Source organism: Manacus candei, unplaced genomic scaffold (assembly GCF_025592945.1).
Source record: "Manacus candei isolate 608988 ecotype Guabito, Panama unplaced genomic scaffold, ASM2559294v1 h1tg000051l, whole genome shotgun sequence".
Lineage (NCBI taxonomy): Eukaryota > Metazoa > Chordata > Aves > Passeriformes > Pipridae > Manacus > Manacus candei.
Window position 1 is genome coordinate 3,292,744 of NW_026138099.1, and position 26,121 is coordinate 3,318,864.

Here is a 26,121-nt window from a genome sequence, read left to right on the forward strand (position 1 = left end):
CAAAGCAAAAATCATCAGTTACAGCTTTCTTCTAAAATCTAATCTGAAAGTGAATTGAGAATTCAAGAACTTTTCAGTAATGTTAAATGCCCACACTCAAGCATTTGCAAGATCACCCTGCTCAGATTAAGTTTCAAAAGGAGTAACAGTTGCTTTTAAAAGCAAGTAACAAGTTGGCACCTGGATTGTTTGCACATAACAAAATGAAAAAACATGAGTAAATCCATATTGGCACAAAAACCTCTCAAGATGCAGAGAACTCATCATGGAAACAGTATCCATGATTCATCCATCAATTGTAAAATTATTCCACTCCCAAACTGCACAAGAAATTACAGTGAAAAATGGAGCTTAAATACTGTAACAGTCTAAAAATGCTTATTAGCCATCATCAGCATTTCATGAGGAACAAATACAGTTTGACAGAAAGCTCACCTTACTGCTTGTGCACCTGGTCGTTGGGTAAATACTGTACTCAAGCCAGTTAATGCAAATTCTACCAGCTCAGGAGTTTGCCTGTTTTCTCTTATGGATATAGACATGCTTAGTAACTTCACAGAGAACTTCATGGCTTCATACTATATATGCCAAAAAACAATATAGGATTACAAAATACATTAATACACATTTCGATAGAGTTATGAAGAGATGAAAGCTACAAATAACAGTTCAAAACTATTTTTCTCATGCTATGAATAGTCTGTATCATAGTTGGTGTAAAAGTCATTCCCTAACAGTTACTAGGAAGAGGTAGGGCTAGAGTAACAAGTAGACTTACAAAGGTATGTCTATTTTGTGATAAACACTCTCTGATGTAGAGCCAAAAACCAGTCAATTGTATTGTCCTTGGTATCCCACATTAAGATGACATCAGACTATTTCTGAAAGATTCAAAATGTTGCTATTGCCCATTACAGTCCTTGAATCACCTCTTTCTTTATATAATCATTTATTCTGCCTCTTCTACTATCACTCATATTTTAGATTCCAGTGTATTTTCTTACCCCTTACTAAGATCCCTTAGCACATTCTGTGAAGAAGCTTCTGAATATTTAAAGGTGATCTATAAAGCACTTCAGTATTTAAAGAACAATACACTACATACATGATTTTATTGTTCTTTATGTAGCTAGGGCAAGCAAAATTTAACTGTGAAGTATTTCAGAATATCCAAAGTAAGCTATACAAGTAGTATCCTGAAACTGCACCTAATGATGCTGTCTTCTGCATAAAGCCAGCATGCAGCAACTTAATTAAAAAGTATCAGAAGAGTATTTAAATGTAGAGACAGAGCTTCAAGTAATTTGAAAAGTGATTTCCTACATTTAGATTTTTATTAGTAGATAAAACTACCAACTGTTTGGCATCATAGTCAATCACGACTTACTGATTTTGGAAGAGTTGGATCCACAGCTGTTTCACTATATCCAATTGCTGCATAAAGTTTAGCCTTTTCTTCTTGTGTCATCAGTTCTTCAAGACCTGTCACATTTCAAGAGGTTAGTTAAACTCAGTACAGGTATCTAAAAAATGCAAATACTGTTATGCACTTTACAGGCCTTGGCAGCTCTACAATGTACAGTAGATATTGTCAACATTGTCCTGAATTAGTAAAAGCAAATATACTGAGGTTTAAAGCCAAGTCTTGAGTATCCTAAAGCATGCTTTAAAATGCTTTTATTCTGACCTGTTCTATTTACTAAGTTGCTAACAACAGAAGTAACCTTTCTGATTTACTTTTCATATTCCATAACCATTACTAGGAGCCCTACACTTAAGTAAATCAAAGTCTAATACATTGCATGAAATAGACAAATTTTAAAATGAATGGAAGCAAAAAAATTTTTATTCCATTAATTTGTACTATTTTCTAGTACTTTCTTCAAATACCCATACACATACATTGTGCATGCAAATACAAAAACTGTGGCAGAAGAAATCACATATTGAAGACAGTTCAGAAAGAATTATTGAAGGAATTGTACGATACCTCTGTTACATGCAATTAACAACTTCATCAGCAAAAAAAAAGGCTAAGAGAAAATGTAAATGGCAATAATTTGATAATAAAAACAAAGTTCTATTCCACTGCTAGGGATCTATTATTCTAATAAATCATTTCTAACAACAGAAAAAATACAAATAAATTATCATACTTGAACCCTTGATTTCTTGCTTTTTTTCGTCCTTTTTTTCACCTGACCAGTTCCATATCCAACTAAACCAGCCACCAGAATTTTCATCAGCTTGTTTTACTCCTGGTCTGTAGATTTTTAATCCAGCCTTAGTTGCCTTAAATTTAAAAAATACTCAGGTAAGTCATTTTCTTCATGCTTTTTTCTTCATTTTCTTAAAGAAAATATAGACCCAAGACATCTCTTACACATCAAAACATCATTAGACAACAATTAAAAAGGCAACATGTTATTCCTTAGTTTTCCTTCTAGTAACTTTTTCAAGCATACACTGCAATATCAGACCAATTCTATTTTGCATAATAACAAACACCTTTAAGAATGAAAAGGGTATGTAAAAGGTCAATAAATGTTTCTTACATAGCAGATCTTCTCTCTAGCTTTCACCATAAAAAAAATCCACAACATTATACAGCGCTTTACATTACAATAATGGTATTATAAACAATCATTTAAAATACATATGTAAGCAACTAAATAGCCAGCACAGGCCAAAATTTAAATCAGCCCTATATTTTTCATTTCAAGATAGATGTGCAAAGCAATTAAAAAAAATTACTCTTGTAATACAGCATTTACTCTAAGAAAAATAGAAAACTATTCCTGGATCTGATACATACAAGTATAACAGTAAGGAAGATCTCCATTCTCCCATATTCAATATTTCCGTAACTAGGGGATGCCCTGTCTGATACCAGCAATGATTCTAATACTGGTCCTCACAGAAAGTGCAAACTACATCCACTGAAAGTTTGGCATGGGAATGGCAAACAACTATCAAGTGATCTAAGAGACAGAGGGGTTCTCAGAACTGTAGTGGACCACACAAACTAACTTTCTTCATGACTAATACAATCCAAAAAGATACAAACAGTTGCAGATAAGCCCTAAATTTAGAGGTACTCTATTGAAAGCAATACCTAAAGTGAGTGAGACAGGGATCTCTTCTCAGCATTCAAAACCCCAAGATCTGTGCAACACAATTAGGGAAAACAGCCGACTATAAATCAGAACTATGTAGGGACTTGTCACATCTATACACCTACAGGCCAATAGAAAGTAGGACTCACCACAAAAACACAGAGGCTTCTCAATTGATACTACTGATTCACCTCAGAGAGATGATGCAGAATGTCAGTTAAACATCAAGTCTCAAAAAGTTTGAACAAAGTCCTCAAAAATCCTCTTTGTAAAGGTCACCAAGTTATCAAGTAGGTGTTACAGAGTGAACAGTCCAAGGAAAAACTGAAAAGAGCCTTAGGCTGTTGAACCTGTGAAATTACAGGTTTCTGGGACATCAAGGGGTTGGTATTGAAGGGCAACTGCCACAGTGAAGAAGAAATGATGTTTAAAGCTGTGATGCTCCACATAGCAGGCAGCAGCAGGCACTGGAGTCCAGGGTAAGCAAGACTACAGGCAGAAGCCAGGGGAACTGTATTTCTGCAAAGATGAAGAAAAAAATCTGTGCAGTATGGGAACTACACAGATTTGCTGAAGAACTCCTTTTGGATTTTCCCCACTGTCCATTTACAATGGTTTAGTAATGAATGCAGTCACAGATTGTGGCAAGCTTAATCAGCAAGGTAAACTTGAGAACGATCTGAAAGGAGGGTGTAGCCAGGTGGGGGTCAGTCTCTTCTCCCAAGTAACAAGTGATGAACATGCGGAAAGAGCCTCAAGTTGTGCCAGGGGAGATTCAGAACATGCGGAAAGAGCCTTAAGCTGTGCCAGGGGAGATTCAAATTGGATATTATGAAAAATTTCTTCACTGAAAGGGTTCCCAAGGACAGGAACAGGAACAGATGGCTGAGTCACCATCTCTGGAGGTATTTGAAAGACACGCAGATGTGGTGCCTAGGCACATGGTTTACTGGTGGACTTGGCAGTGCATGGTTAACAGTTGAAGGTCTTTTCCAACCTAAATGATTCCATGATTCTATCCTGTATTCTCATTTAGGTGAATAACCTACAAAGTTTTCCCTAGACTGAAAGCATAAAATATCTCAAGCTACCTAATACAGAGACTTGACGCTTGGCTCACTGAAGCAAGCACTGGTGTGCTAGTGTCTGATACTTAGCACACTAGTGCTAAGAACAAAAAGTGGCTTGAGGTTTGCAATATAAAGTTCTTGCTACAAAGTTGCCAGAAAATCAGATAGCATTGTGATCACGAATATGATTTATGGTGAGCTTGATTTCAAGATCTAGGTGAAAATAAGCCCTTGAAATTCAACTTTTAGGTATGGTTTTAAAAAACAGAAAAGCTTCACAAACAGCAAGATCATTTATCTGGCTTTACTCGACCCACATCTAAAGGGTGCTCCTTGAAATACTTAGCAGACTCAAGGCGACCTGTCAGGATACCTAGCTAATAGTAGATTTTCCTCTTTTAAGTACTTCGAATCCTTTTTCAGAGGTATGACCTGATAATAGTAACACAAATGGGTGCTGACAGATAGGTGAAGACAGAACACAGTAGAATCACCATGACCTGATTTTCAAAACTTTCAAATATATTTAGATAACCAGCTAGCAGATCTTTTAAGATGCTCTTTAACGCTTCTTGAATGCAATCCTTAAAGCCCAAACAACCGAAAATTCATTCACTTGCAATCTACTTCTAAGCATTACAGAAACCTATCTTAAATCTCAGGATTTGAAGGTAGTCGGGAATGCGATATGACATAACCTTTCGTAAGCAGCATAGTCACACTGGGGAAAAGAAGAATAAAACTAGATAGGAAATACTTCAGGATTTCCCTCACCTTGCAAAAGGTTTGAGGAGAGAGATAAACCAAAAGAAACTATAAAGTACAGGATAAAAATATTCCAAAATCAAATGAGAACTACAAGAAGACAAAAACACCCTCCTTGTGAAAAGCAGTCCAATTCAGTCAAACAACTGAAGGAGAGGGTCATGAATATGTCTTCTGTAAAAGTCTGGATAATGATGACACCAGGAGGAAAAATCACATGTACAGATTCGTCTTCAGAGTTTTGGGTTAGAAGTGCAATATCTATTACTGCAGCAATTGCATTCACACCATATTTAATATACTCCATATCCCTCAAAAAAAAAATCAAATTGCTTTCAAGCACTGCCATAAGCAGTCACTGAAATTCGTGAAGTTTAATTATTATTACTTTCAGATTGAAAACTTCATAGTCTACTTACTTTTAGTTATCTTGATTATTAATGTAGAAAGATTTCAGAAAATTTATAAAGATTTCACTTCAGTGTCCTAGAATGATACTCAGCCTCTACTGAAAACTAGGCAGTATGTTAACCTAGGAAAACTGAGGCTAACAAATTAAGTGTAACTACTCAAGTCACATTATCTTGCCTAATTGTAATAATCTACTTAAACGTTTTCTGCATTTGTGGTATTCTGAATAGTAACACTGCAAAGAGTCAACACACAACAGATGTTCCGTCTACATAATAAGGTATCATGAAGGAAAGGAATAAACTAGTAGTCTACTGTTGGGGGATGGAGGGACCATGGAGCTTTGGATATAATTGCTTCCAACTTGACCTCTGTCACATTTTGACCATATTTTCCACAGCAGATCTTCCTCATCACATGTGGAAAGAAATTTATCTCAGTTCAGTCACTCTGAAGAAGCAGTATATGGAGTTACTTAATTTTTGCATAATTACAAGCTGAAAGTAACTATGCCTTATAGTAGAAACCATGAAATATTAGGAAAATTGAAAGACTGTATGATACACAATTCAATTACTAGATCTAAAATCCATCTGCTGGAAATCTCCACAATCTCATGTTTCAGTTACTCTTGGACTAATTTAAATTATGGAATTTTACCTCAACTTCTGCTTGTTGCCTTGCTAGAGTGATGTTAAAAATATCCAAGGCCTTTTCTAATTCCTGGAAAAGAGGTGAAAAATTATTTTTTGACAATTTCCTTTTGTTACATGTCACAGCTCAGTTTTACAGTGAACTATTCAATTTATGCAACCTAAGTTATTTTGCTTAATCTGAAAACTTAAACCTGGAAAAGAAAAGCACATACTTCAAGTTTTTCTTTCCCAAAGTTTCTAATTTAAAAAATTACCTCCTATGTTTGTTAACACCACTAACAGAAAAATGTAGTGATATAGGTACAAGTATGGCCACTGAAAATTTTATTCTGAATTAGAACTGACTTAAAAATATGTAAACATTTAACTCTAAATAAATATCAAGATGAACACTATTAAATCCTTCAACAGAAAATTACTAACCTCCAACAATTTCAAGATTTCTTCATCAGGTTTTCTTGATGTTATCTTTGTTTTATACATCTCTTTATAGTTTTTCACTTGCTTCCTGTGGTGTCGAATATGTTCCCATGACCACATTTGGAGCTTAGGTTGAACATTTACTTCAAGGATGCCATAAATAACATACTGCCACCTGACAGCAAAGACAAATGAAGTATAGCTTACATTTCTTTGAGTATACAGAAAAGACTTCCAAAACTTTGCAGACTATTAATGAATACAACTCCAAGATGTGAAGAGTGGAATCTCATGTCTAATATTGCACTTCTGATCAGTGGAGGAACTTAAGGATTTTACAGGTTGCTGTTTTCTAAAATTAAAAGGTAACTGTGTATGAAAAATACTCATAAATCTATGCATGTATGTGTGAAAATAATAAAAATATATTTGTAAGGAATCTTCTGAAATCAAATTTTTGTCATCTAGGTTGAAAAAGTTGGCCTATTTTTACGTATATTTTCTTGTAATAGTACCTAACATATAATGGGGGGGCATTCATTAAAATAGTGTTACGGTATAAAATACTGTAAGACGCAAGTTCCTGATAACAGCCTTTAAGTTAGCAACCATAGGCTTTCAAGTATTGTGTCCTCAGCTTTGGTTTGAGGTCCTCATCAATTTTTTATAGTACTAGCTTAAGAAAAACAAGTGAAAACAAAAGTGAAGACTTCCTTTCGAAGACTTCATTTCAGAAGGAAATTACTTCTAACCCTCTTAAGTAAGAAAAAATTCTTTGGTAATAATTTCAAATTAATAACTAACAAATTATTTTCAAAGTCTGAGACTGCATACCATGTCTTGGCGTTGTTGTGCAATGGAACATCAGGTCTGTATTTTCTGTATGGCAGATTTCGAGTCATCATATCAATAGACTCAAGGAGCTCCATAACACTGAAGTACTAAGCAAACAAATTCAAACTGAGAGTTATTATCTTTATGAGAACAACATGTATCAAGATTCCCTTTCAAGAGCAAATCAGTTACAAAGAAAAACAAGACTAAGAAGTTAATAGGTTCTGTATGTCCACTGTAAAATTTCAGACTGCTTTTCTTATTCTCACAAACTAACTTCTTTACCATACTACATAAAACTTCAGAAAAATAGTTTATACCTGTGGCTTGTTGAATTCAACAGTTATATCCTGTAAGTTTACATCTAAATCCATTTTTGGTGATGAAAAGTCAACATCAGATCGAGGATTCATAAGGAGTTTGGCTCTAGCTGAAATTGGGCGGAATACTAAGAAATACAAGTTGAGATAAAAAGTGCAATTAAATTATTTAAAATCATCATAAATTATACATATCTTAAATTATGCCAGATTATTAATTGTAAAATGCCAGACTTCAAAACGTGAAGGACTCCAAAACAACTTAAAATATAATACAATTTAGACTCATTTTTCAGTTTCACTCTGGCAACATTTGTGAAACAAATGTTTACAAAACATTACCACAAATTTTTCTGTATGCAGTATTACATGCAGATGTTTCAATTACTAGTTTATATTTGTAAAAAAACTAATTTTTTTGGCTATGATATATTTATAGTACAAGACAGTTTCAAACATAGCATTTATTTCACTATATATAACTCATATTCTGTAAGAATTATTTTTTTTGTGTACTAATGATTTTCTGTTTGATAAATTATACTCACAATAGTGGATAAAACCAAACATTCCATATTTCTAAATCCAAGCCTAAATAAGCATGGAAAAAAATCAATATGGATCCTACACAAAATAAGACATCACAGTATTAAAATATTCAGAGCAGAACTGTTTTATCGGTTCCACATTTTGGCAATATCAGCCATTCAAAGCCATGTTTATTTCAATATTTTCATCTGTTTCAGCAATTGATCCAACAATAAGAATGTGCATATTACTTGCATTTGTATAAATCATATTTTTATCAAAAAGAATTCTTTGTTTTCAACAGAGATAATGATAGGCTATCTACATAACAAATATTCCAAATTCCCTGAAAGGTTCATACAATTCAAAGATGCATTTTTGCAAGATGAAACCATATTTACACCAATTTACCTTTGCTTTTTTAAAATCCTGGATTATCCTACTTTTATCTAAACACTGTGTGTGGTAGCATTTCTACTAATTTTCTTTCTGTATTTTGCTCCCTAAACTTCATTTTTTATGCTTCTTATAGGTAAGTATTATGTTTGCTTTTATATCAAGTGACAGAATCAGACTTGGTGATCATTATCTTTCTATAAAAGTCTCAAACTAAAGAGTTGTCCTAAAAGAGGTAGAATTGCCATTCACCACAGTTTCAAACTTGTGTGATTACCATATTCACCTCTCATGAAAAAAGATACTTTGTATAAAGCAGGTGACCTCAAAAACATACTCAAACCAATCTGATTCACAAAACTTACATGGTATACATATTATTGCTAAACTTCTTAAGTAAAGGAATTAATCAATGGAAGGTTTTTGTATGACATTCCACTTGAATAATACATAACTCAAGACTCATTTTTATCAAGGCCTTTTTAAGGCTACAGATACGGTACAGTATTCACTGTCAGAAAGACTGTTACAGGACTAAACTGAACTCTTTACTAAGGTTTTTGAGTAACAGCCAAAGTAGCAACCTCTGAGAGGAACTAAAAATTAGAATTAGGCACCTGTATCACAAATAAAATACCACTTACCAAAATCATAACCTTCTGGAATCACACTGTGGCTGGAAACTCCCTGTTTTAAGTTAACCTACACACACAATGGAGTTAAAAATAAGTTGCATTTTTATTTCCAGATAAAGTTTTAAAATATAAAGTGTTAGCAATTTATTACAGGTCTCAGATAATCCCTCCAACAAACCATAAAGTTCAAAATACGTATCTATGTTTTAAACAGAATGTCTAATTTCAGTTAACAAAAATCTCTGAGTAGTAGTAAGATGACCATAAGTTATGTAAATTTTGTAACTGGTGAAAGACTTCCTCTTTTTAAACTTCCTCAGATAGGTGTTATACTTCCATCACATAAAAGCCTTAGCATGTACTACCCTAAAAATGCTTCTACTTACAAACAATACTGACAAATGGAAGCAGAGCTAAATGTGAAGCATGTCCTGTGTTTCCCAGATTCAACTAGAATACCAGATACACTATCTCATGCTTTACTTACCAATGATTCATCAAAACCACCATGGTAAAACATCTCTGATTGCACATTCCAGTAAGCGAAAAGGTTATCCAGTCGTACAAGCTGAAAATACAACAGGACATATGTATTAACACCTACAAATTCTTGATTAGTAATTTGGATTTCACAAAGTCTGGATGAATAAAAATATTCAGAACGTTACTTTTATTTTAGAGTCTATACAGTTACATGTTTTCTTGGTCTGACATTCTGTGGAAGAAACTCCAATGCAGCTAGTTTTATAAACATTTCTTTCTTTAGCATACAGTTCATACTATACCTTGTAGAACAACTTGGCAGTTTCATCATGTAAACATGGATTCCAATTCTTATCTGAGGTCTGAAATGCAATATACAAAGTTACTCCAATATCTATAATTCACCAACATCTTATCATAACTGAAACAAACCATCATCATAATTAAACCGCATGGAAAATAATGGGACACCATCGTCTGATTTAAGGTGATTCATCCATTATTTTAAGTGTAAACTTTGTAAGGCTACTTCCCCTAAAAAATACATATGTGCATGTGCAGGCTGCACACAAGAACCGAAGATACGATAAAATTCTGTCTTCAGTACTTCAAACTGTTTTCCTTTACACCAATATCATTTTTAGGCATGCTCTTTGGACAGAGCTAAACAAGGGATTGAATGCCTTTATAATTCTGGAAGTAATTAATTTTAGCTTGAGCCCAAAGAAAACCCTTAAATGTGCTAGGAACAAGCATTCACGAGACAACCATTGTTTACTTAGACACATTTTCTTTAAGATTATCAGTTACTCAGCAAAAACTACTGAATGAGAGCAACTCAGGACAACTAGCATACTGCTTCCACTACATAATCTTCCAGAAAAAAAAATTTATACGGTCTGTGATGACTATTCTTAGCATTTCAAAGTGGAGCTTGCAGTTTGAAAATTGAGCTCCAGTTTGAAAAAAAGATGTCATACTTTTTTTTTTCTTTTTTCCCCTGCTCCCTGTTATCAAGAATTAACTTCCTTTCTTGAAGCTCAAGGTAGTTTCAGTAAAATATTCATAGATTCCAAATAGCCCAAATCCAACAAAGTGGATTGGCAACCACGAAGTGTAGCAGGCAGAAGAATTTCCTCCTGAACATCTATTGTAATGATAGCACTTTATCTTTAATGGCACCCCTTCCACAATATTTATGTTGAATTTAATAAGCCAAGTAGTTACCATTGTGTATTGCTGATGATTATAGGTATACTTTCATTAGACAGCATGTTACCAGAAAGCATAACACACAAAAATGTAACTTAATCTACTAGTATATATCGACATGCTTTTTAGATAAACAATGAAAAATAAAATTACCTGCAAACTTAGATTCTGAAGTGAAATCCCAAATGACAAAGGGTTATTCCGATTTGTGATCTAATAGAGCGGGGGGAAAATACAAAAAAAGGATTATTTCATAGTCTATAAGATACAGTTGACTAATAATTTAAGTATCTTTATGTTTTGGTATGAGCTTTTTATCAGTTTTTCTTTTTCTTTTTCTTTTTTTTTAGACTATGAAAATGCCACAGCTTTACTAGGATTCTCTCAACATGGAAAACAACTAGGAGAAAAGAAATCAGACAGGTTCCTAATTTCATGTTACACTGCACAACCCTTTATGCTAAGATATACAAAAGTACTTACATCATCTTCATAGCGAATATGGATGTTGGAAATTTTCAGCTGAAGATTTTTGATGACCTGAGTAACTAGTTTTTCTACAAAAGTGTCTTGTGTCTCCTCTTTTACTTTATCTAAAAGAAAATAATTTGATATTTTATTTACATTATTTTTAAAACTAGACAAAACAATAACATATTAAAGTTTGCATGATAAATGTCTGATTTTCTATTCCATTGTACTCTAGTTGTATCAAAACATGTTCGCTCAGTATAATCTGAAATATTTATATCCTCAGACTAAAAGGTTTCACACCTTTATTACTTGCTGCATGAAGAACCAGGTAGTTCAAAAGTATGACGTGCACCCACCAATATTCAAGCTGACCAATAAAAATTTCTTAAAAGTACCAAGAGTCAAATTTAAAGAGCAGACTTATCAATAAAAATTTCTTAAAAGTACCAAGAGTCAAATTTAAAGAGCAGACTTATCAAAAAACAAAATAAACAGAATGTTTAAAAGGTTGTAATTGTAACAATTTTTGCTACTGGAAACAAAGTTAAATTGTTTCTTATGAAAGAAGAGGAAACAAAATGTCAGGCAACATCTGACACAAATAAGCAGTATTCCAAAAGCTCTACTTAGACCTTGTCAATACCGGAACCCTTTTATTTTCAGGATCCCAGTTCTGCAGTAATAATGGCAGCTTAACTGTAACTAACAAGTTTTTAAGTATCCAAACAGGAATCTAGAAGACTTCAACAAAGTCTGCATCTTTCTGGATTAAAATAAAGAAAGAAATAGCATCACTTTCTTAACTTTTCCCACTCTTACCTTGGTTAGCTATCTTCTGCTTTGCTTCCTCTATCCTTTGCAATTCCCTTTGTCTTGCTTCCAAGAATTGCCTGGCTTCTTTTTCAGCATCATATTTTATGCCTAAATGCACAATGTAAAAAAGTATAATACCAAAAAAACCTAACACATTTTCTTAAAGATGGTGTTTCAAAAGCAGTAATTTTTACATTTTCGTAACAGTTACATAACAGCAAAAAATTAGGTGATGAAATGCAAATTCATTAAAGGCATCCATTCCACTATCTGATTGGATTTGCTAGAAGTATCTACTAGGAATCAAGCTCATTCAAATATCATCAACCTATTCCAGATACTTATGAAATCCCAGTAATCTATATCCACTTCTTTCTCTACATTAACTTACTGGCTGTGGGCACAATAAGCAAATAAACTCCATCAAGAACTGCTTCAACAGGTTGAGTATAAAGGTTTTGCCATGGAATCTGTAGGTTAAGTTTACCTAAAAACACAGAAGAAAAAGGTTGAGGTATACAGTTAAATAGTTGACTGGGAAAAAAATTAGAAATATAATTGACATTAAACACAAAATCTTTGAACAACTATTACACTGGACAGAAAAAGAAACAGTGCATCTGAGGCAAATGTCCTTCGGGTTGTATTATTTTTTACACAACACACAAATAAACATGAGACAAGTTTTTCCAGGAGCAGAACTCTCAAGTCTCTAGATCCTCTCCTTACTCACAAGAATTATATTCCCTCTTCATAACAGCAACCGGTCTCTCCTTGCAAATCCACTGCACCACCCTCAGGAACAAGAAAAGCACATGGGCAGATCATAGATCATCAGTCAGTTAAATACTGTGTTTTGTGAACACAGGGATCCTGAGGTTACAATGTCTCTCATTCTTCATCCAAGCACCAATTTTAATAAAATATTAAATCAGTCACTGGGAAATACATATTGTCAGGATAGATTTGAAGGAAGTATAATGGCTTCACACTTAGTTTGCTTTAAGGAACCACTAACTTTTACAAGACAATCAACTTGCAATGAGAAAACTTTTCATTTTAGCAAAAACAAGGAAGGAGGGTGGAAAGGGAAGTGAAAGGCAAAAATCAGTTGTGGAGTCTTGCTAAGACAAGGAATGAGATCCAGTCCTGCCCAATTGCTAATTTTTGCTGTGTTGGGCTCTTTTCTCACTAACATTGAAGTGATTAAACAAGACTCCAGTATATTTTAACTTTACCATCTCAGAAAAGGAGCCATCGAACAGGGTTTTTTTCCAGAAGAGACAAACTTCAGAGCACACAAAGTATGCAATTCAAGGAAAGTTAGGAAATTACTTGCTTAAGATGCCTGAGTGACTTGCAAGGAAAAGCAGTATGTTTAGAAACTCCCGCATGGGTACATGATAAAATGTAACTTACCAATATGTCCTACTTTAACTTTAAATGGCACATCCATCTGACTCTGAAAGAAAGTAGTTCAGAAAATTTAAGCTCAATTCAGCAACTTGTGAAATGTTGTCATGTAGGAAAAGACATTATGATAACCTTAACAACAAATTTAACCTTTCGACTACTGAAAAAAAAATTCAATATAATAGATAAGCAAACATCAGGCTACCCATTTAGACTATTGAGCCATGCTAGGCTAAACACATTCCCAAGAGCAAGTTTCTAGGTTCACAAGCTATAGGAAAAAAATCTTTCAGTATTCCTTTTGACCTAAACATATTCTTTTAGCAATTGCAGAGAGTTCTCTCATGTAAAAAAAAAAAAGGCATATACTTTCACCTTTAAATTTAATCTAAAATTAATCAGATAATCCACACAGGTGTACAGAAAACAAACCAGTAAGCTTCCACTTAAAAGACAGTGTATCCTAAAATAAGAACTAAAAAATGCCCACCAAACCCAAAACATTGTTCATGAATAATTTTTTCATGTTATATTTTTATTTTCACTAGCTTACCAAGGCATTTTCTTTTATTTCCAGATTGTTCAGTGCTACAGCTCCTAAAAGAAAAGAAGCCAATAAGTAAAACTGCAATAAGAAAAATAGTAGTGGTGCATACTAAACATCCCAAAGTCTGAATCAGTGGGTTACAGAAGTCCAGAAAATATGGGGGCTAATGTGTATGTCTTAAACATCAATAGCCAGATAGCCGTGGAGCCAATCAGGAATTGTTGGTAAGAACATACCATGAGAAAAAACAGGATGTGAAAGGAAAAGGGGGCCATACAGAGGTAAGGCAGAACTCTTCTGGGATAAAGGTCCATGTTCTGGCTCCTGGAGATGAGCACAACACAGTACAGCACAAGTGTAGGAATGAGGTCAAGAAGTGGGCATGGACTGCTGGCCAAAGATCAATACGTAGGGACCACCAAAGATCCCCAAAGCCCTCTGATCCATTCTAGAAAGGTCTGGAAGAACATACTGCACATGGTAACTCATTTGCATAGAAAACAAGAAACCTAACTCAAGGGTGAGGAAACCTTTACTATAAAATGGTACTCCCCCAAAGCTCAGGCACACATGTGCCCCAGGGCCCTGGACATCACATCAGCCGCAGTGACACTGGAGCCAGGACTAGTGATCTTTCTCCCTTCTTTCTCTTACCCTCTCTTTTAATCTTTGTTCTCTTTCACCCTATCCCTTATTAAAAATATACCATCATGTGTTTATATTATAAAGGACTAACTTATAACAATTTCCATGCTGTGTGTATAGTTTAATAATAAAACTTTGTAAGTTTTTACAGACACTGACTTCTGTTGCTCTTTTTTGACCATAGGCAACTACGAACCTTGGGTGTTCCCTTCCCCTTTATGGTGGGGTGCCACAGTGGTCCACAACCTGTGGTCTCAGACTCTTTGCTGTGGAAGATATCCATAACCTACACCTCAAATATTCATGAAAGATGATTAAGACTAGACTGTTCATTTATGCTACAAAATAATACCTGAGATTTTCTCATGGAGCTTGTACACCCATGAAAAAGAACCTGAGATTCTGCAAAGTAAAAATGTTGGAAATTAAACATTTTTGTAAGGACCCATCTTGAAATTAAAAGTTTGCTTCTTTTTCCTCAACCATCTGCTTCCCATGCTTGTAGAAATCCAGCAAAATTAACTGTCAGTGAATTTTTAGCTCTCAAAAATTTTACATTTGCAAGTTTTATTTATAAGCTTACAAAAGTTCACAGGAAGCATTTCAGTAATCTAACATTTAAATGTCTTAGGACAAAAATTAACTTCAGTACACTGTGAATGAAGAAAATTTTAATTGCAAGATCAGTTTTTACCATATACTTCACATCAGACATTTGCCATAACAAAGAAACACTGGAAGGGACCTGAAAACTCACAATTTAAAAAACATGTATGTAATCTGAAGCAATGTCGTCTTCAAATTCTACAAGATGGATGGAGCTTCTGAAACAGTTACTTTAAAATTAATTGTATAGTGTTAATGCATGCCCATGGAACAGACACCTGATATAACTGAGCAGGGACATCAATGAGATTCAGTAAACCAGAAGCAGATTACAGGTCTGGAAAGGAATACAATTTGAGATTACAAATAAAGATTTAATTGACCTAAAATGTTTTTCTTTTGGGATGCATGTTAGAAATGGCAAAACATAGGGGGAAACGGGAGGTCTAACTGCAAGAAATATTCTTGCAGTTATGTAGTACTAATGGCATTAAACAACTGCTCAAAGTACCACCAATTTTGAGAAATCGGACCCAAATCTCAAAAATTAATACATTAGAAGAGTTGGGTCAAGCTGTTGAACAGTTCCAGAGGAGTTGATCAGGTAAACTAAACCATCCATCTTGTAGCATTCACAAAACACTATGAATTTTTTAATGTTTTAAATTTTTTCATTGCAATGATTTATAATCACTTTCCAGTAGAATTCTATACATCTGACATATCATTGAATCACAAAACAAGCTGAGTTGGAAGGGACCCATGTGCTGGTTTAAAAGTTAACCAGCAGGGGAAATGAACTCAACTCAAAAGAGAGATTATAAGTCAGAAAAACAATTTAATAAAATAATACAGTAAGTACGATTATACGGACAAACAATTGGTCTTAACCCACAAAACCCAAATGTATAACCCAGCACCCTGGGGCATGAACAGAGTGGTGTTCCTTGCCCCCCCCCCCGAATCCAAAGTAAAGGGAGAGGGGAAAAACCAGCTGGTGGGAGAGCTGTTGCAGTCTGGTCAATAGTGGTGATTGCAGTCCAGTTGAGGGTGGTGGTCTCAGTCTGGTTGAGAGTGGTGAGCTGCAGTCTTCCTCTGGATCCCACGAGTAGTAAAAAGGTTCCAAAACTCCAAGTTTATATATTCTCCAGTTCAGGCAGGAATGCTCAATCGATCCCTCAGAGCAGGGAATTCCATAAAAGGGTGTGAGGACAGGAACATCTTCCTATCTCAGAGGCCTCTTAGCACCTAGTTTATAGCCTGAGGAGTCAGGCTGCTCTGGGCAGAGGGTGTAAATGCTCTATTGATAACAGTTTCTGGGAAATGGCATGGAAGGCTATAGAATACACAGTTTTGGGTTACACCCATCCAGTGATGAATTGGTCTCAGCTGTTCTAACTAGGACAATCCATCAGGATCATCAAGTCCAACTCCTGACCCTACACAGGAACATGCCCAAGAATCACATCACGTGCCTGAAAGTTTCATCCAAATGCATCTTGACCTTTGTCTAGCTTGGTGCTGTGACCACTTCCATGGGGAGCCTGTTCCAGTGCCCAGCCATCCTCTGAGTGAAGAACATTTTTCTAGTATCCAATCTAAACCTCCACTGACACAACTTCAGGCCATTCCCTCGAGTCCTGTCACTGGCCACCACAGATAAGAGATCAGTGCCTGCCCCTCCTCTTCCCCTCATGAGGAAGTTCTAGACTGCCATGAGGTTTCCCTTCAGTGTCCTCCTCTCCAGGCTGAACACACCAGGTGACCTCAGCTGCTTCTCATACAGCTTCTCCTCAAGGCCCTTCACCATCTTCGTTGCCCTCCTTTGGACACTCTCTAAGAGCTTAATATCTTTCCCATGTTGTGGTGCCCAAAGCTGCACACAGTATTCAAGGTGAGGCCACCTCAGTGCAGAGCAGAGCCGAACAATCCCCTCCCTTGACCAGCTGGTGATGCTTTGCCTGATGCCCCCCAGGTCACAGTTGGCCCTCCTAGCTGCCAGGGCACTGCTGACTCATATCCAACTTGCTGTCGACCAGGACCCCCAGGTCCCTTTCCACAGCACTGCTTTTCAGCATCTCATTCCCTAGTCTATACAAACATTCAGGGTTGCCTCAAGTGCAGAATCTGGCACTTGCCCTTGTTGAACTTCATATGGTTGGTGATTGCCCAGTACTCTCATTTGTCGAGGTCTCTCTGCAGGGCCTCCCTGCCTTGAAGGGAGTCAACAGCTCCTCCCACTTTTGTGTCATCTGCAGACTTACTTAGCAACCGTTCTAGTCCTGCATTCTATCATTTATGAAGATGTTTGAAGAGCACAGGGCCCAGGATGGAGCCCTGTGGAACCCCACTAGTGACAGGTTACCAGTCTGATGTCACCCCATTCACTGTAACCCTCTGTGCTTGATCCATGAGCCCACTGTTCACCCACCACATGATGTGTTTACCCAGTTGTGTGCTGGACCTTTTGTCCAGCAGAATCTTGTGAGAGACATTATTGAAAGCTTTAATGAAATCCAAAAAGATTACATCAACTGGCTTCCCTTGATCAAGTAGGTGGGTTATATAAAAGGAAATCAGGTTGGATAAGCAGGACTTCCCTCTCATGAAGCTATGCTGGCTGTGACCAATGACCAAGGCTAACATCAGCCTTTCCAGAGAAATACTACATGCAGAATGATGTTTTTTGATATCTGGTGACTCTGATTTTAAGCCTTACGATACATACATCTTGCCAGGAAGAACAGAAAAGAGAAAAAAAATATACAGGCAAAGACTGCATTCCCAACAATAGTCTTTAACTACTCTAGTAACTATAACTACATAGTCTTTGTGGATAACAATAAGGTGACAGTTTTATATATCACTGGGTTCAATTCTATTCTAAACTTATTCCCTGATAAAGCTTACTCTGCAGAGACTATTTTAACACTAAAAAAACCCTATTTGCTTCTCCAAGAAGACATTATATTCATAGCAAGTAATCTTAATGGTATCCAGAGCAAAGGTTCAGGTTTGTAACCAAATTACCAGGCGCAACAGGCCACAACATGCAATTTCTGCATGTCGGTTGAGCCATGTTAAAAACACTGACATGGAAACCTTAAGACTATACAACACATGAAGCAGTTTAACTAGGTTGAGTTTCTTCACTGATTGCTGAGTCAACATGCCCTCTCATTTATCAAGGGTCTGACACATGACACATTTCAGCTGAGGCACAATTACTTAAGTTAAAATAATTTGGGGGCCCTGATGCTTCCAAAACCAAAGTACTGCAAAGTAAGGATTATCTTAAGCAATTTACAAACAATACTTTGTGATGGCATAATTATTTCTCATTTTACCTGAGCACATCATAATGGCAGAGAATAAACATGGTATCGGTAATGTTTCAAACACAAAGACTTTGACAATTCGACATCAAATGCTAGGATTTGGAAGTGTGGTACATAATTCTTCACTGTTTTTCCTATACTTATGATTTTACAGTTAAAAAGTTTAAGGTTTTAGTTAAAATCATTAGAAAAGATAGCTATTAGTAAAACTCAAAATATCTCACTTTTAGTACAAAATTAATGAAACACATTTATTAAAATATAACAGTTTACTTACAAAAACCTTGATTGAGGGTCTGATCACAGTGAATGGACTATCAAAGCAAAGAAAAGGCTAACAAAAGAGGCGCTGTGTTTTGTATATTTAGGCAACTTTTCTTTTTCCTACACTTGAGAAAGAACATAAGAGATTGACTAAACATTCCTATTTCCAAAGCCACCACACCTTGGAAAGCTTGCACTCACACTCACAACCTAAAATGCAGCTACTGACCCTGTCAGTATTCTCTTTGATTGCCAAAATTTAGTCTTTATCACACTCAGCCATTTCACTTGCAATGAAACATAGATTCGAGCGCAACTGTACTGAATCCTGACTGCTCTGTTGGGGGTAGGAGGCAAAAAAACCAAAAGCCCTCATATACAGAAACAGAAAAATCAAGGAAGCTTGTTACAGGACATAACACAGCTAATGAATTTACTATCTTGGAGCACTGACAATAGACTCTAATTGCAAGAATACAAAAATACATCAGGATTTGATTGTTTGTTTCTGTTGTTGGTTGGTTGGGGTTTTTTTGGTAGGGGTGGTGTACCCCTGTTGGGAGCAATTGGATGTTTCGATGACAGAAATGCATCCAGAGCATGGTTAAAAATTACTCAATTAAGCAACCTTGAAAACTGTATATACAAATAGTTGAAGTTGTATAAATATCTAGGTTTAAACAAGCAGATTAGCAGCCAAAACAATAATAAAAGTCAGAACATCTATAAATACTTATAGCACAGTCTGGGATTTACTTAGGCTATACTATAAAGCAAATTCTTACGTTTACTGATCTCTAGACATTGTAAACAATTCAACAATAGCAAACAGTTGTCAAAATACTGGAATAAATAGGTTTACAGTTTTAATTTTAGATACGCAAAATAACTTCATGGATTTGAGTGCATGAACCAATTGTCTACTACCAAGGATTTAGCTTGCAAGAAGTAACACTCAGTTAACACAGTAAACCATTTCACCAAAGAGGCCTAACTGAAATTTTGTTATGGTTGTAAACAGAAGTTAAAGAGGGCAAAGAAAATTAATCCACATAAAAATCCGCAGATTTTACCTAATTAATCTGTGCTGTCTTGTAAATAAGGGGTGGGGGAAGGGAAGGCAGATGAGAGAAACAGAGATGAAAGATCAGAAACCGAAAACACCTCAGCTGGAATCTGATCAATAGCCAACACTCCTGCTCACATATTTCAACAGCATTTCTACTTTTACCAACAGCACTGTCAGCTTGTGAACCCTCCTGACCACTTCATACTGCCTTTGCCAGGCTTTTCCTACTTATGTTTATGCTGATAATTATTCCTGTTTAAACAGGTCATTAAAGGCAGCAAAAACTATTAGATACTATTCATCCCCCAAGTGAATTCAAATTACCATTATGCAAGGAGAGGGAGGGAGGTTGCATCTGCTATATGCTTGCACCTCCTATACCTAGACAAGGTAAGGTATGCAAAACTAGTTATCCTTTACTATAACAGTAGCTGTAATCAAAAGAAAAAGTAAAAAATGTTTTTACAAATGTTACAAATGTGTCAATTATGTGCCTATATCATCTTAATAACAGAGCTGCCCTGACAAGAGATACCAGATATTCAAATAAAAAGTGAAGAAAAATATGCTTGAGACATTACCTAATAAGCAGGTGTTCCAAGTCAATAGAGAATTAAGTATTTTAAAGGGCAGTACAGAGGGTCTGGCCACGACACTGAATGAAAAGTTACTTAGACACAGTCAAAAGAAAACAGTTGCATCGTGAACGCGGATGAAAGTGTTTGATCTCTGCACTGTTTGGAAACCTCACTGGCACTTCCTGTATACTATAACTGTATACATCTCACATTGCTGCAAGCATTTTTTCAGGTATTGAAGTGTAACTTTACTAGGTCTAGAGCATTCAAAAATACCTAACTTACCTAAATACTTACCTAACCTTTTATCTACAAAGTAGTCTTTTACCCTGATTCATACTAATGGAGTTATTTAGGAATACGATTTCCTTCCCTGTTATGTTCTTTTCTGAATCTTGGCCTTTCCAATACTGGCCTTATATGTTCAAATTACATTTGTTTTCACTTGTATAGCTTGTCCTTCCTTCTCCTTTCTGCACTGCCTTTTATATTTCAGGTCATTCATTTCTTACCACAACCTGAGCCATGAGTGTTTCCACATATCACATCTTCCTTTAGTATTGAGACAGTCTACATTTTTACCATTCAATCTGAGAGCTTTTTAACAAGAAAAAAATTTCTGTAATTATTTCTGTGTTCATGTATTTTGTTTGAGCAGCATCATCACACAACTTTACTACACAGATTGAATCTGGATAGCTTTAATATGATATGATGAATTCTCTCGTTAATGAAAAACCAAAGTTAATGTTAAGCATGCTCATTAAAAACTCATTAATTAAGCTCTCAAATTTACAGAAGCTGAAACCTCTGTAAAATTAGGCGTTATACATATATTAAGAGTCTATCAACAGGTTATCAGTCTTAATTTAAGCAGGCCAGCTATAAAATACCACAAGATCACAACTTGCTCCCTACAGCATTTAAAAAAAAAATAAATTCCCTTGGGTATTAAATCATTCAGAGGCAAAAAAATGTATGCTTTTAAAAATTTAAGATACAGATATATAGCACTTGTGCAATGCTCTAGCACTCAAAAAGCAGTGGCCATTTGTTAGAAGGAAAAAACAAACAAACAAACAAACCAAAAACCCCAAACACATAACTTGCCTTTTTTTTTTTTAATCACTACTAGAACATTTAATAGGAAAATTTAATTTCAATACTACATGATTTATGTAAAATTTAACAGTTTTATCATGACACACAAAGACAAACACTGCATGGAAACACATAGCTGTAATGGAAGTGCTTTGGGAGCATGCAAGTAAACACAAAAAACTATTAAGTTTACACAAAATATGAAGACAAAAAATAAGGGTGATTTTTTTAAAAAGACCTTAGTTCCAGAATTTTAGTAAACAGCTAGCCAAAAAAATTATCAGTAGACTTCAGATACACTGTGAGTGTTAGAATCTGCTAATCAATGAAGCACTCCATATAAAAACAGTACTCTACTGCTATTACTACTAATAGTTACTGCCTTTTGGCTAGCAGAATGCAATTTCTAGGTCCTTTGAGATATTCAGAATGAAAGAAATGTTGCAGATGCACAGACCATTTAACACAGTTTAAACTGCAAAAAAGCATAATGCAGTAGACCAGGAAAAAAACAAACTCCTAAGACGATGCTTCACCAATGCTACACAGCAGTTCTGGGCCTCTTAGAGCAAGACACAGGTAGTTTTACATACCCATTTTCACAATAAGCAAGTAAACAGGCTGTGTAGAGAAAAAAATTGTTTTGCTGTAGTACACAAGCACTGCTCTGAGAAATGAGAAATTTCATTTGAATAAAAATATACTAAAGCCTCTAAAAAATAAGAACTACTTGAAAAGGAAATAATAAAAACAAAATCAAGTTACATGTACATTAAAAAAAAAAACAACAACTGAATATCAAAACTCCAGAGTAAAATTTATTGAGATTTAATTAAAAAAAAACAAGCAAGACAGTTAAAGTGCATCTAAACTCATAAGAGTTGCCTCATAGAGGCATAAACTGCCATGAGTAACCACCAGCAATCTACAGAGCAAGAAAAATAAACTTTTCCTTTTTTGTAATGTATAAATATTGCCCAAAAGATTCACGTATTGTTCCACATCTTACATTAAATATTCTACCTGCCTTCCCTCAACTGAAAGAAACTATGACAACTTCAGAACTTCAGTACACAAATCAAATAATTAGGATGACACGGTTTTGCTGAAAGATACGCTAACTCAAACCTTTCAAATAAGACTCACTTAATCAGTAATGGATATGCTATATTGAGCCTTACTGCTATAGATCAAGGACTACTACCTTCTCTCCAGCACTTACCTGTCATGTTGCAGTGTTAAGACTCCATATAGAGACTGAACTTTACGAAGATGCTACAAATGCCTTGACTAACTGACAGAAAATTACTGCAGATACGAAACCAAATAAGGATGTCATTTCGGAAAACAGAAGCATGAAAACAAAAATGTCCACGATGCAAAAAGCTCCAGGAGAAGCTTACAAAATCTGATTAATGTCTATGAGTACCTAAGAATAGATTTGCACGTAGGGAATACCTTGAGGGTGCTTCACACCTACAGATGTATGAACATACCTGTAAAAAAACCCTGAACCTCTGTGTTTGCTTTTGCTGACGCTACAGACACCTGGAATGCACCCTGAAGTGGTCGCTTCGTCGCTGCACACGTCTGTGCCTGACAGACCTTTGATACTGTTTTCTTGTTCCTACTAAAGGGACCTCAAGAAAGTACATTCAAACAGAACACTCCTGCCTTCACAACTGGCACGTTAATTTAATTCTATAGACCACTGCCTACCTCGCCTAGTACAGCTGGTCATCACCTCTGCAAACTTCAAGGCAGGCTTTACACCTGGGTTTTTAAGGCTAAAAGTGACAAATATTCTAGACCTACAGCACCAATATTCTAGACAGCACCAAGAAGAGACGGGACGTCAGTGCCGTTCGCAGAGAGGCCACTCACTCCCGCGAGCACGACCCTGACACTCGAATACCATCCAAACCCCTGGCGTTTATGCTCAGTTCATTTCCGGGCGGGGAAACCGCCCGTACGCCAGTTTCACATTCCCGCAGAGCCGGGTCAGGCTCCCAGCCCCAAGCTGCCCGCCCAGTCCTTTCCAAACTTTACGCGACCGTCAGAAGCACCGCGGCCAGCGAAGGTCCGCCCCATCAGCAGAGACCACGGGCTGCCCATGACTCCCTAGCACTTCGCCTGGGTTTCTCTTTGCCCCCCGCCAGATGTTTCCCCACAGCTCCTCCCGCCCGGCCGCTCCCTGCTGTCGCAGGCGGCGGTCCCGCGCCCGCCGCGGACACCGCCTCCAGCCCGCCCGCCCCCACGGCTATTTTTAAGCTGCAGGCAGGTGGAGCGGCGGCTAAGTTGTCGGGCAGGCGGTCCAGCACGGCTCAGCACGGCCCTGCTTGGCTCGGCAGGCCCGGCCCGGCCCGGCCCGGCCCGGCTCGGCTCGGCACCGCCCGGGGACACCGCCCGGGGACACCGCCCCAGCCTCTCCCCACTGCGGGCGGCAGGGCGAGCCCGGACGGGCAGGAAGGGACGCAGCGGCAGCAAGGGAAGGCAGACAGGCCCATACCTCCCCAAATGCCCAGCTTCAGCTGGGAGCTGTCCAAGTTCACCACGTAGTCGCCGAGGAAACGGTTCAGAACGTCCACGACCAGCGATTCAAACACCATCCTGCCGCCGCCCCTGCACCAGCAGCAGCGCCGCCGCCCCGGCTCCTGCAGCTGCGCGGCCGATCGCACCGCCCCGCGGCCCGGGGGGCGGCTCCGCTCTGCCTCTGCCCCCGCCCCTCCGCCTCCCCTGCGCGCCGGGGAGGAAGAGGCGTGGCTTGGCCCAGGCTACGGGAGCCGGTGGGGGCTCCGCAGTTCGGCCTGCTTCAGCCCGATCTTTCCCGTGGCCTCTCCGTACGTACAGAGATTCTGAGGGGAAATGCAGGGGTTTCGCGCTAGCTACTCTTGTTTGCTTGTAAGGTGTGAGTTAACACAGAATTTGTCAGGTTGGAAGGGACCATCAGAGAAGTCATCTGGTCCAACCTCCCTGCTCAAGCAAGGTCGTCCTAGAGCACGTGGCACAGGATTGCGTCCAAACGGTTCTTGAATATCTCCAGTTAGGGAGACTCCACAACCTCTGCGGACAGTCTGTTCCAGTGCACAGTCACCCACGCAGTAAGGAAGTTCTTCCTGTTCAGGTGGAACTTCTTGTGTGTCAGTTTCTGCGTGTGGCCTCTTGTCCTATTTCTCAGCACCACTGAAAAGAGCCTGGTTCCACCCTCCTGACAGCCTCCCTTCAGATACTTACAGACACTGATGAAGTTCCCTTTCAGTCGTCTCTTCTCCGAGCTGAACAGTCCCAGCTTTCTCAGCCTTTCTTCATGAGAGAGATACTCCAGTCCCTCAGTCATCTTTTTGTCTTCAGCTGGACCCCTCAGCTTGTCCAAGGGATTTAAATGTGAGATAGCTATAAAGATTTTTTGGATACTTTTCTCCCTCAGGCTAGGCAAGTGTAGAAATTACTGAGCTGTTAAAAATGGCTGAACTATTACTGGCATAATGGCTAAAGCAAGTTGAACTGAATTTCTGTCTCCAAAGAGCTTGACTCTCAGGCTGTTTTTCAGCTTGGGTAATGCTGCATCACACTGGGCCATATTTACCCTGAGTGGTTGTACCAAAGCCCTCTGTGCTCAGGTTTGTTCAGGAAACTTCCTGGTCTGACCATTCACAAGACTCCTTGGCAGACCCCACACCAGAGACCTTCACTGCTGGGACTGAAGGCCCTTCCCAGCAGACAGCTCTCACTTGACTCTCTATACACGTATACTCACACAGTCAGACCAGTTTTCCCTAGGGATTTGACCCCAGGTTTCCCATACCAGATGTCCCGTTCCACAAACCAATTTGTTCCCCATGCAGTAACACAGAAACAGCTTGAGCTGAGTGCCTGTAAGGAGAGACTCCCAGCCAAGGAACCCCTGGGCTTTTATACCCTCACAGTCCAAGCTGCACACAAGTCTTCCTCCTAAGTCTTTAGCTCCTGCTGTGTCTCCCAGTGTCCATCCACCTGGCTGGCAACACTCGACTTCATGCCCTTTGTTAACCCAGGTGTTGACAGTTCACTGCCTCTTGCCTCAGGCTCCCACCCAGAGATCAATCTGCAGCTTGCTAACTGAGCTACCTGTACCAGATGTATTTCTCCACAGGTTCCTCTGCCACACTGCCGCAAGGCTTTCTTTGCTGATAGCAGGAAGAATAGAATTACTCTCCAACTTGTTCCTGGAACTGCAATAATTAGGTTTGAAATTAACATTAAGTATTTTATATTTTATTATTTTCTATAGCACGGGGCATTAGATTTCCATGGCAGGTTTGTGGGGATGGAGGGCTACCTCCCTAAGAGACAAAGGGCTGCCCTGTGCTGGGCACAGCCAGTTCTGTCTGCTTCAAACTGAGCCACAACAGGGCACAGCTGAACTCTTCAACAGTAATTCAGTCACC

General features: G+C 37.6%; 1 protein-coding gene across 7 annotated transcripts in view; it reads right to left on the bottom strand.

The window, feature by feature from the left end:
• The window catches only part of VPS13A (vacuolar protein sorting 13 homolog A), a 105,665-nt gene extending 81,286 nt beyond the window's left edge, over nucleotides 1-24,379 (bottom strand). For 4 of the 7 annotated variants that reach the window (XR_007906908.1, XM_051801309.1, XM_051801308.1 and 1 more), the window contains exons 1-17: nucleotides 24,204-24,379; nucleotides 14,100-14,143; nucleotides 13,553-13,595; nucleotides 12,525-12,620; nucleotides 12,140-12,241; nucleotides 11,330-11,439; nucleotides 11,000-11,059; nucleotides 9,937-9,996; nucleotides 9,639-9,719; nucleotides 9,161-9,218; nucleotides 7,593-7,720; nucleotides 7,273-7,379; nucleotides 6,442-6,613; nucleotides 6,023-6,085; nucleotides 2,157-2,292; nucleotides 1,388-1,482; nucleotides 436-578 (exon numbers count right to left, since the gene is read on the bottom strand). Coding sequence is in view for 6 of the 7 variants with exons in the window: in XM_051801309.1 (XP_051657269.1) it covers nucleotides 436-578; nucleotides 1,388-1,482; nucleotides 2,157-2,292; nucleotides 6,023-6,085; nucleotides 6,442-6,613; nucleotides 7,273-7,379; nucleotides 7,593-7,720; nucleotides 9,161-9,218; nucleotides 9,639-9,719; nucleotides 9,937-9,996; nucleotides 11,000-11,059; nucleotides 11,330-11,439; nucleotides 12,140-12,241; nucleotides 12,525-12,620; nucleotides 13,553-13,595; nucleotides 14,100-14,143; nucleotides 24,204-24,303 (1,598 nt within the window). In the remaining variant the exon portion in view is untranslated. The remainder of the gene's footprint in view (nucleotides 1-435; nucleotides 579-1,387; nucleotides 1,483-2,156; nucleotides 2,293-6,022; nucleotides 6,086-6,441; nucleotides 6,614-7,272; nucleotides 7,380-7,592; nucleotides 7,721-9,160; nucleotides 9,219-9,638; nucleotides 9,720-9,936; nucleotides 9,997-10,999; nucleotides 11,060-11,329; nucleotides 11,440-12,139; nucleotides 12,242-12,524; nucleotides 12,621-13,552; nucleotides 13,596-14,099; nucleotides 14,144-24,203) is intronic. The other 3 variants (XM_051801306.1, XM_051801307.1, XM_051801305.1) reach the window with 2 other exon arrangements.
• Between the last annotated feature and the right edge of the window lie 1,742 nt (nucleotides 24,380-26,121).